The sequence below is a fragment of the Neomonachus schauinslandi genome, chromosome 9 (assembly GCF_002201575.2).
Source record: "Neomonachus schauinslandi chromosome 9, ASM220157v2, whole genome shotgun sequence".
Classification (NCBI taxonomy): Eukaryota; Metazoa; Chordata; class Mammalia; order Carnivora; family Phocidae; genus Neomonachus; species Neomonachus schauinslandi.
The window spans coordinates 12,534,306-12,546,317 of record NC_058411.1 but is presented as its reverse complement, the minus strand read 5'-3'; the positions used below and the strand labels follow the sequence as shown (position 1 = coordinate 12,546,317).

The 12,012-nt window shown below is 38.3% G+C and overlaps 1 protein-coding gene across 5 annotated transcripts in view; it reads right to left on the bottom strand.

Moving 5' to 3' along the window:
* The window catches only part of RPS6KA5 (ribosomal protein S6 kinase A5), a 180,687-nt gene that overhangs the window by 124,541 nt on the left and 44,134 nt on the right, over nucleotides 1–12,012 (bottom strand). For all 5 annotated transcript variants that reach the window (XM_021679632.1, XM_021679631.1, XM_021679634.1 and 2 more), the window contains exon 2: nucleotides 3,185–3,256. In XM_021679632.1, the coding sequence (XP_021535307.1) occupies nucleotides 3,185–3,256 (72 nt within the window). The remainder of the gene's footprint in view (nucleotides 1–3,184; nucleotides 3,257–12,012) is intronic.

Here is a 12,012-nt window from a genome sequence, read left to right as displayed (position 1 = left end):
GTGGCTCAGTCGTTAAGCATCTGCCTTCGGCTTGAAGGGTCCCAGGGTCCTGGGATCGAGCCCCACATCGGGCTCTCTGCTCAGCGGGAAGCCTGCTTCTCCCTCTCCCGCTCCCCCTGCTTGTGTTCTCTCTCTTGCTGTGTATCTCTCTGTCAAATAAATAAATAAAATCTTTAAAAAAGAGAGAGAAAAAGTCTAGTAGTTCCTCAAGAAGTTAAACATAGAATTATCATCTGAAATGGCAATTCACTACTAATATATACCCAAGAGAAATTAAAACTTATGTTCACCCAAAAACTCATATGCGAACACTCAGAGCAGCATTGTTCATAATAGCTAAAAGGGAGAAACAACCCAGCAACTGATAAATGGATAAACAAAATGTGGTATATCCATACAGTGGGATATTATTAAGCCATAAAAAGGAAAGAAGCAGTGATCCATGCTACAACATGGATGAATCTAGAAAACGTTATGTTAAGTGAGAGAAGCCAGACACAAAAGACCACCAATTACATGATTCAATTACATGAAATATCCAGAATAGGCCAATAAAAAGATAGAGAAAATAGGTTAGTGGTTGTTTAGAGCTGGGAGGATGGTGATCTTGGGAGGTAATAAAGGGTTCACAGTTTCTTTTTGAGGTAAGGAAAATGTTCTAAAATTGGTTGTGGTAATGGTTGCACAACTCTGTAAATATACTAAAACCACTGATTTGTACACTTTAAATGGATGAATAATAAGGCATGTGATTACACTGCAATAGGGCTATCAGAATAAAAACCATGCAGATAAAACAAATTCTGTGGCTATAACATAAATTGACCTGAAAACCCTTCGACAAAACGGCACAAGCACTATTTCCAAGGAAATCCAGTCACCGTACAATTGTGACCCCTTTTCTCCTTTGAGTTGATACTGCCTTTGAAAGAGGAAGCAAACGTAAGGATAAAAGACATGATTTTGGTATTCTGAAAGCATGATTTCTTAGGGATATGGTAGGGTGAGGCTAGTTTGCTTTAAAAATACATCTTAACAAATGATCTGAAGGAGAGAATGCACAGTAAAATCTCCCAAGCTGACAATTATACGATACTCTTCCTGACAATAAGACACTTAGTTGATGAAAATAAATCATAGGGTTTATTCGCTGGCAGCTGTAGAAGGTGGCTCTTACACAATATGCTAAACTACTCAGGAAAATTATGAAGAGCTTGCATGGCAAGGCCCTAGGCGTGAAGGCTCAACACCAAATGACCTAAAGACAAATTACATATACATGAGTATGGGAGGGCAGTGCCTGGGACTGATTTTGGAAGCCCAGGAGAAAGAATTTTTCTCCTGCTAGAAGGCGTGGCCCTTCGGAAAGTATGGGCGGATACGCTCATATGAACAGCGGCAATCCCTCCTGTCAGGGGCTGGGAATCCAGGAAGGTATACAGGCCCCTGAAAGTGTGAAGCCAAACTCTAGTGGGGAAGAAGAATGGTCTATCTTTTGAGGCTCTCTCCCGACTTCCAGGAAAGAGACAATAGACCTGCTGAGGATGGGGGGGAAAAAAAAGGAATTAAAATCCTCCTTTTCACTTCTACCTGGAGGATGAAAAATAAGAGTCTCGGGGCACCTGGGTGGCTCAGTCGTTAAGCGTCTGCCTTCGGCTCAGGTCATGATCCCAGAGTCCTGGGATCGAGCCCCGCATCGGGCTCCCTGCTCGGCAGGAAGCCTGCTTCTCCCGCTCCCACTCCCCCTGCTTGTGTTCCCTCTCTCGCTGTGTCTCTCTCTATCAAATAAATAAAATCTTTAAAAAGAAAAAAAAAAAAAGAAAAAGAAGAGTCTCAAGTTCTCAATGCGGTGTAACTGCAGAACAACAACATATTCCAGAGGGAGAGCAGAGGAGAGGAGGTGCACTCCTGGCAAGACCAGCTACGTAACTGGTGGGCCTGCTGCCAAATCAAAGTGTGGGGTGCCTTGTTCACCAATCATTTAGAATCTCAGAACAGTGACAGCAGAGCATTACACCTAACATGGGGCTCTTCTGAGTGTGGGGATGGCTGCAACTACATGGGCCATACGCCCAGGAGGCCCTGACTCTTGAGCAGCAAGAACGGCAGTAGCAAAAACTCAGGAGGCACAGAAGAAAGCCAAGATCATCGAAAAGCCTAACACCTGAGACTGTTACCATTTTGGTGTATATTCCAGAGAATTTCATATATACACATAGACTGTTGGCCCTGGAACAACATAGGTTTGAACTGCACGGGTCCACTTGTACATGGAATTTTTTGGATAAATACAGTACAGGACTGCAAATATATTTTCTACTTCTTACTATTTCTTAATAACATTTTCTTTTCTCTAGCTTTCTTTATTGTACGAATACAGTATAGAATACATACAACATACAAAATATGTGTTAATCGACTGTTTATGTTATCGGAAAGGCTCCCAGTCAACAGGACGCTATTAGTAGTTAAGTTCTGGGGGAATCAAAAGTTACCCACAGATTCCCAAGAGTGCAGGGGATTGGTGCCCGTAACCCTCTGTATTGTTCAAGGGTCAAGTGTACATGGAGACCTTGATTCATACCATTTTTTATTTCACAGAAATGGTATAGTGTACATTCTCTCCTGTAGCCTTTTTTTTTAAAGCTTATTACAGTATGGAGAACTTTCAAAAATGTTAAATACAGATCATTTCATTCCAATTGTATAGATTATAGAACATAAAGATCCATGTTCCATTTAACCAAACTCATATTGGTAAGGTTTCTGAAGGGTCTTGGGTTTTTCATTATTAAACATGATGACCACTGGATATGAATAAAGTGGAATGAGGACTGAATGAGTTAAATCAGTATAAAGTATTTCACAGAGTACTTGGCAAGTCACAAGCTCTCTATAAATGTTAGTGATTTTAGTATTGTGTCCTATGTAAAGACTGAACTAATTTACATTCCCAACAGCAGGGTAAAAGAAACTGGTTTTCCTAAATCTTTGCCAATTCTTCCAAATTTTCCCTTTTGTATTTCTTCTATGAATCATTTGTTCGTGTTCTTTGACAGTTCTCCTATTGGATTTCTTATGCTTTTAAATTTTTAACTGATTTCCATATTAAGGATATGAGTCCTTTGTCATAAGAATAACAAACACTTTTTTTTTGGCTTAGAAAAATTTTTTTAAGACTTACCTCCAGTTCCTAGGACCTTGAGGAGCTCAAAATTTTCAATCCCCACCTTCTCTGCATGTCCTGTTAAATTAGCTAAAAAAAGAAAGAGAAAAAAGAAATAATTAAGGGGATCAGTAACAGGAGGGGGCCCATGGGGGCTTCTGAAATACCAGCAATGTTTTATTACTTGACCTGGGTGGTTAAGCCAGGGTTCACTTTATAATTATTTGTTAAACTATAGGAGCTATGTTTTGTGCAATTTTCTGTATGTCATATATTACAGGCAAACTTTTTAGAATTTAGTAGCTATATCATTTGTACCTGAAGTTAACATAAAAATAAAGTGTTAATAGACTCACTACTGATCCAGATAATCTGAAAATAAACACAAATTCCAATATATAGCTAGATATGCAGTACAAAGAAAACTGGACAGATTTAGACAACATAATCATTAGTTAACAAATATGTATTGAGTGTCCACTAAATATCATCCCCAGGATCTAAGCTGGGTTCTACTCCCATTTCTTTCTTTCTTTCTGTTTTTTTAAAAATTTTATTTATCTATTTGACAGAGAGATAGAGAGCACAAGTAGGCAGAGAGGCAGGCAGAGGGAGAGGGAGAAGCAGGCTCCCTGCCGAGCAGGGAGCCCGATGCGGAACTCGATCCCAGGACCCTGGGATCGTGACCTGAGCCGAAGGCAGCCACTTAACCAACTGAGCCACCCAGGTGCCCCTCTTTTTTTAAAAAAAAAGATTTATTTTATTTGTTTATCTTAGAGAGAGAGCACGAGCAGAAGGAGGGGCAGAGGGAGAAGATCTCAAGCCTGTGCTGAGCGCAGAGCCCAATGTGGGGCTCAATCTCGCAACCCTGAGATTATGACCTGAGCCAAAATCAAGAGTCAGACGCTCAACCGACTGAGCCACCCAGGCGCCCCTCTACTCCCATTTCTGCCACTAAGCACCTGCCACTAAGCACCTGCACCTAGGCACATGATTTAGCCTGCATTAGTCATTTAACTACCCTGTGTCTCTGTTCCCTCATCTCTGAAATGAAAGCACTGGTCTCAATTAACTCTAAGATCTCTGCCAGCTCTAAAATTTGTTTCAAAGTATAAACTCTTTAAAAACATATTCTATCCTAAATAAACAAAATTAGGATATCGTATGAAGGAGTATTTTCCCAAGTATATTCCTTTGATTCTGGTCCTATCCTACAAGATGTTAATAGATGTTATATTTGGGAGGAAAACATGCTTTCAAGTCAAAAAAACTTGAAATGGTTGGCTTAAACAAAGTTAATCGGGTTTCTTTACTGCTGAACTTCACAGATGAAAATCTGTATGTGAATCTTCAAAACTGAGATACATATTTATCAGATTTATTGGATCCCCAAATTATTTTTTATGGTAATACCTATTAATATTATGTGAACCAGCATTCTGTAGATGTGGTTAACGTCAGGCTTGGCCCAAATCCTAGTTTTACCACTTAAAAGCCATGTGACCTTAAACAAATTACTTAGCTTTTCTTTGTCTCAGGTCACCTCTAGTGTAAAATGAGGATAATAAAAATACCTACCCTCAAAGCATACTGATGTCTGCAATTTGCTTTGAAATGCATTAAAAAAAATAAGATGGATTAATGGATGAATATAGGTATGGATAGATATGTGATAAAGAAAAACAGATAAAATGTTTATTACAGAATCTAGATAGTGTAAGTGTTCAACATGTCATTCTTCCAAATTCTCTGTATATTTGAAAATAGAATAATACCTACCTCATAGGGTTGTGATGAGGATTCAGTGAGTTAAATTCATACAGAGCTTGCTATATGCCATAAACATTATTATAAGCATTTGTAAGTAAACAATGCTCTGGGCCTACAACTTCAAGAAAATCAGACCCAACTAGGAACTTCTAGAATTAAAAGTTTCAGGGTGATAAGTGATTTCAGTGTCCTTCCAAAGTTTAACTAAATTCATAGTTAAAATTTTTTAAAATTGTGGTCAAAACCACATAACATAAAATTTCCCACCTTAGCCATTTTTTTCTTTTAAAGATTTTATTTATTTATTTGACAGAGAGAGAGATAGTGAGAAAGGGAACACAAGCAGGGGGAGTGGGAGAGGGAGAAGCAGGCTTCCCGCTGAGTAGAGAGCCTGAGGTGGGGCTCAATCCCAGGACACCAGGACCTTGACCCAAGCCGAAGGCAGATGCCTAACGACTGAGCCACCCAGGCGCCCGCCCCCCTCCAAGCCATGTTTAAGTGTATAATACAGTGGTGCTAATTATATGTACTATGTTTACAACAGATCTCTGGAATTTTTTACATTTTGCAAACAAACTCTATACCCATTGAACTTAATCTATTAACAATTTAATGTAATTGTTGAGATGGTTGGATTTGGGTCAACCATTTTATTTTATTATTTGTTTCCAACTTGTTTTTTTCTCTTTTCTTTTTTAAAGTTTTATTTATTTAATAAATCTCTACACCCAATGAGGGGCTCGAACACATGACCCTAAGATTGAGTCGCATGCTCTTCCAACCAAGCCAGCCAGGTGCCCCTTGTCTTTTCTATTGTTTGTTCCCATGTTTCTACTTTCCTGACTTAAAACAACAACAACAACAACAACAACCACAAAAGATACCATTTAAATGCTTTTTAGAATTTCACTTCAATTTTCACATTGGCATTTTAGCTCTACTTCTTTGCATTATTAGTGTAGTTGTTGCCCTAAGGATTACAGTATACATCTTTAATTACTCACAGTCCTCTTATAATTAATACTGTACCGTTTCCCTAAAAATATAGAAACTTTGCAATCATTCTTCATGGACTACAGATACATATTAAATGGAGTTAATATCTTTGACATATGCTATATATGCACAACTTATATAATATGATTTATAAAGAAAATAAGAGGAAAGACAGAGGCTTTCCCTTTTCTGTAGATATTTCTCATTTTTGATGATCTTTTTTTTATCTTTTCCAAAGATCCAAAATTCCATCAGGTATAAGTTTCCCTCAGCCTTGAAGAACTTCCTTTGACATTGCTTTTTTTTTTTTTTTTAATTTTTTTTTTTTTAAGATTTTATTTATTTGCGAGAGAGAATGAGAGACAGAGAGCATGAGAGGGAGGAGGGTCAGAGGGAGAAGCAGACTCCCTGCTGAGCAGGGAGCCCGATGTGGGACTCGATCCCGGGACTCCAGGATCATGACCTGAGCCGAAGGCAGTCGCCCAAACAACTGAGCCACCCAGGCGCCCCATCCTTTGACATTTCTTGTAGTGCAGAATTCTCTTGAGTTTTCTTTTATCTGAAAAAGCCTTTGCCTTCATTTAAATTTTTTCACTGAGGTACATTCCCTAAGACTCACCCTTTTAAAGGGTACACGTCCATGGTTTTTAGTCTACTTACGGTTGTGCCACTGCTACCACTAACTAATTCTGGAATCCTCTTCATTTCTGAAGGGTGTTTTCCTTTGATAAGGAACACCGGGAGGACAGGCTTTTTTCTTTTCTTCCGGCACTTTAAACATGTTCTTCCACTCTCTTTTGGCTTCCGTGGTGTCCGAGGTGAAGTCAGTCATTAAATGGATCATTATTCCTCTATTAGAAATGTTAGCATTTTTCTCTTATTGCTTTCAACATTTGCTCTTTATCTTTGGCTTTCCAAAGTTTTGCCATGATGTGTCTCAATGTGGACTTCTTTGGGTTCAGTCAGCCTGGTATGTATTCACTGAGTATCTTGAATCTGTGGGTTTCTGTTTTTCATCAAATTTGGGGAATTTCTGCTTTAACTTTTCAAGAAATTTTTTCTATCCTATTCTCTCTATCCTCTGAGATTCCATTTCCATGCATGCTGGATTGTTTAATTCAACCTAAAAGGCCTCTGAGACTGTTCATTTTTTGCTCCAATATGTTTTCTCTCTGTTCTTCAAATTAATTTCTATTGCTCTGTCTTCAAGTTCACATACTTTTCCTTCTGCACCTCTATTCAACTGTTAAATCCATCTACTGAATTATTTCAAATATTGTATCTTTTTATTCTAGAACTTCCATTTGGTTCTTTCCCATTGTTTCTATTTATCTGATAGAATTTGTTTTGTTATTCACTGAGAGCATGACATTTTATTTCACTGAGGATATTATAACAGCTGCTTTAAAAATCTTGTCTGCTACTGCCAATATCTCATTCATCTCAGGGTAGGACTCAGCTGATTTTCTTCCTCTTCAGATATGTTCCATTTTCCTGATTCTCCATATATGGGGTAAGTATGGCTTGTAGAAATGTTAATTTGTGAAGACTATGAAATTATTTTTTTCTCCAGTGAGAGTTGTTTGTTTTGCTCAGCTGGCAAATATCTTGGGTTGGCCTAAACTGTAAACTCTTTTTCTTAGGAGGCAGCTCCAGTCCAGTTCAGATCTTTTGTCTTCAGCTGAGCTGTTCCAAGTCCATTGTACTTATGCATGGCTCAGAGGCAAGAGATGTGTGCTCACAAAGGACTCCCCCTCTTCTGGCTCTTCTTCTGGGATTTCTCTACTATCTTCAGTGATCAGGGCTCTCTGGTTTCAGTTCTAGTCACCCTGGCCAGAGAGACTATAGTTTTTCCACCAGAGTCTCCAGAGTACAGACTGTACTTAGCCTGAAGCTAAAATCAGTGAAAAGGCAAATTTACTTCTTATAGCTTCCTTCCTTCTCTCCTCTATGTACTCCCGAGTAGAGCCTATCTGCTTCTGTTCACTTGCTTTTTATATTAAATCCAGGTTTTACAGTTGTTTTCTGCAAAGGAATTCTCCAGGAGGGGGTCTTTTCTGAAATTACGAGAAACAAAAGTCTTCCTTCATACAGTCAACAGGATAAAGGGAAGCAGAATATGCCACCCCCAAATACGCCACTTTGGCATGTTGATTCTTTTGAAATAAAGTTACTTAAGAAATAGCCTGAGAAAGGAGGACACTGATCTCCTCTGCACGCCCCCCCCCGCCGCCGAAAGCAAGGAAATAAGTCTCTCATTTGAAAGGTACCCTCCCTGTACTAGGAGGGTAGAAGGCATCCTTATTACCAGAAATAGGGGATTTGGGGCCCAGAAAGCTATATAAACAAACTTTGTTACTTCCTCATTAATTTACTATCTCAAACCCAAACCCTTCAGTCTTACCAATTTTTCACAAAGCTACCTGCTTTGGTGACTTCTTTGAGCCTCATATTTGTATAGGCTCCTATACATACAAAATTAAATGTTTTTTCTCTGTTAATTTGTGTTATGTCAATTTAATTATTAGGCCAGCCAAAGAACCTAAAAGAAAAGAAGGGAAAGGTTCTCTTCCCCTGCAATTATAAAGTTTCTACTTTACTGCCCTAGCAAGTTAACTTCAAAGAGTAAAATAAAATTAAAAAGGTGATTTGATATAAGCCATCTCAGGGGTCTTGAACTTAATATCCATATAACTCTTTTACATTACATCTGTTAGGCAAAGTAAGTAATCAGACATATGGAAGCAGATCAATAGGAAGCTCTATCAGTATTTAGGCATGGGGAGAATTTATTAGTTATAAAGATCTTTTTCATTGTGTTAACAACAAAACACATAAAAACAAATGGTAAATGGGATACTATATAGAATCCTAAGCACTGACAAGCACATATTCGAACATGTGAGTCTAGGTATCTAAATGGTTCTCATTTCTATGCTACTACTTGTTATTATAAGTAGAAGCCTTTGAACATGAAAGTCTAAAAATAAACTACATTTCTCTTAAATTGTTAACCTCAGATCAAGAGCTCAAACTTCCCAGCAACACCACCACCATTTATTAGAACAAGACTTAAAATATTTACATTTTGTATTTCACCCTGGAGGTGAAGTAAACATCAGCCAATTACAGAAATCTGCATTTCTGAGTCATTACATGCCTTAGTGAAGTCCAAAATGTACGCTGATCAGATGGTGAGAAGGTACTCCACGCCTGGGGCCAGACTGTACCAGAAATAAGCCTTTACAACTGACAGACAGGACTGTCCATTGTTTTCCCTCATATGTAAAAATAAATGACACTTTATTGTGGTTGCAGGAGCTCCTTTTCCTGTGTCAGGTGAACCTCTGCCCACCCCCTGTCTAGTTGTCCCTGTAAGTAAGAGACGTTACTAACCTAATTATTCAAGAACCCAAAATCCTCACTGGGCACAGTTAGCTGTAGGTGGGGGTCCCTGTGTTAAAATAAGTCTCCACCCAGGGTCTGTGTTACTGCCTCAAACTCTCGGCCTGGCCTGAGCCATGGGGGCCCAATGGCCATTCTCTTGCACTTTCCTTTTACTATACAGCAGTCCCTCCTTAGCCGCAGCTTCACCTCCTGCAGGTTCAGTTACCCACGGCTTCAGTTACGGGCAGTTCACCACTGGCCAAGGGGGGCAGAGGATCCTCCTTGTGATGCATCCTCAGAAGGTCACACTATGTTACGGTGCCTGCATCATTCACCTTACCTCAGCTCATCACGAAAGCATTTTATTATCTCACACGTCATCACAAGAAGGGGAAGTTCAGTACAGTAAGATAGTCTGAGAGAGAGACAATATTCACGCAACTTTTAATTATTTTGTTTATTTAATTATATTGTTTAACTGTCCTGATTATTAGTGTTGTTGACCTCTTATTGTGCTTAATTTATAAATTAAATTTTATTATAGGTTATGTACGTATGTATAGGAAAATGCATAGTATATAGGAGGTTTGGTACTAGGTGCGGGTTCAGGCATCTGCTGAGAGTCTCGGAACGTTTCTCCCGTGGCTAAGGCGGGGGGGGACAACTGTATTCAGCAGTCAACAAGGCAGATTCAGAGGTTCACTTACCAGTTTGTTCTCCCGTCCAACCTTCTAACTCACACACCTCAATATGCTGGTCTCAAATGGTGATCAGATGAGGCTGGGAGGGAAGCAGGAGTCCTGACTTAGGCCTTAAGCCTGAACTACTTGCACCAAGGCACTTTTAAGGAGAATTCTACACTAATGTGCTAGAAGTTTGCACAGCCTTTATTAATGTGGCACTCTTGAGTCCCACGGGCTACTGTATCTTGCAGACTCAGGACTCCAGGGGGAAGAGTATATCGGCTGGGCAGAGTTTGGGTATTTCTGGATTTCTGGCTATAATGACTTGGCACCAAAACCTTACCCTCAGCTCCTAATTTCCGACTAAAAGGATTAACTCCTTTCCACCGAAACAGTGCCTCATGAAAACTCTTCACAAATATGTAAAATAACCAAAGAATATCAACAAACTTAGACTAGAGCTATTTAGTCGGTACATAATAGTACTACCAGGCCAGTTGTTGGTATCTGGCAACTCTTGTGATGCCTACACCTCTTGAGTTGTTAAATATTAGTAAGCCTGGATTAAAACAAAGAAAATATTTCTAAACTTTTCAAGGTCTATGTTAGGCCTATCTCTACAGTTAATCAGCTTAGACAGTCTCCTCTCATCAAAAGCATTTATAGTTTACATTAATGCATTGCTCAGTTTATTCATTTAGAAAAGATAGGTGTGAACAGTTGTAATGCTTTCATAAAGCAGTTGTCACCAATTTTTCTCTTATTAACATATTAGAAACTACCCCATTGAAAATCCTTTACTTCTTCATTGGTGTTATTATCCTATAATGCGTTCTTCCTGGTTAGGAAATCACTTTTAAAGCTGGATCTCACAAATTCTTTTACAAGAAGTCAATGGATCTTTTAAAAATGTTTGCCAAAACTCAAATGAATTTCAATGTTTAACAGATTCTCTTTAGAAAAGTCTGAATTATTAATAGCTCTTAAAGGAAAAATCTTGTCTTACAATGAATATAAAGTATTTGGTTTTTTTATACTACAACTGGATTCCTTTGGCTCCTCAAATAATAATATGGTTATGTGCCCTGTAGAAAAATATGGCCGATGTAATTTTTTAAATAAGAAATTTTTAAAAACCAGGTAATTGTCTTTTCTCCCAAATTTAAATAGCTTTGTTGCTTGTTCTACTATTATTATAAAATAATCCTGGTTTGTGGCTTTAAAAAAATAGATATAAATACAAATAGGCTTAAAGTAGACCTTGAAAACCTCCCTTATCCCCACCAAAGATTACTATTATTATTTCCTTGGCATATTCTTCCAGGATTTGAGCCATAAACCTATGAATGATAACTGGCTTCTTAACCCAACTTTCTAGGCAATTCTACTATCAAATGTAATTTGTAATGCAGACTATCTATGACCATTTCTTTTAAGTTGATATGTTTAAGTCAGAACTTCCCAATTTTATGGAGGAAAACAATCAGGAAAAACACATTTTTCATTCTGTTGCCATAGTTTCTGCTAAGCTGCACAAATGTAATTGCTCAGAGCATGTGCCAAAATCATTTCATTAGATCCAATAATTCACTTGTATTAAAGCTAAGAAAAGGCTAAATTTAAAGCACTTTTACAATTAAAGTAGAATAAAGAAGAGGAATAATACCTCTGAAGCCATTTCAAGTAAGTTGTTAGCATATGAGGGAGGTACTCATATGCCAGATTTTATTCAACGGATTAATCATTTATTAAGCTTGCAACAAGCTACAAGAAATGTAATTTATTAGAAAGGATTATGGAGTCTATGGGCAATAAGGGGAATATCATTATCACGTGAAACTACTTAAAAATGCTCATTGAGAATACAAGTTCTCATTTACTCATTTAACAAATACTCACTGGGTACCTAGGGACACCTGAGCCAGCTGTCAGGTCTTAAAGAAACAAAGGATTTGAAAATGTGAGAAAAGCTAGGGCCTCTGGGCTAGAAGAGTATCTGGAGCAAAAGCA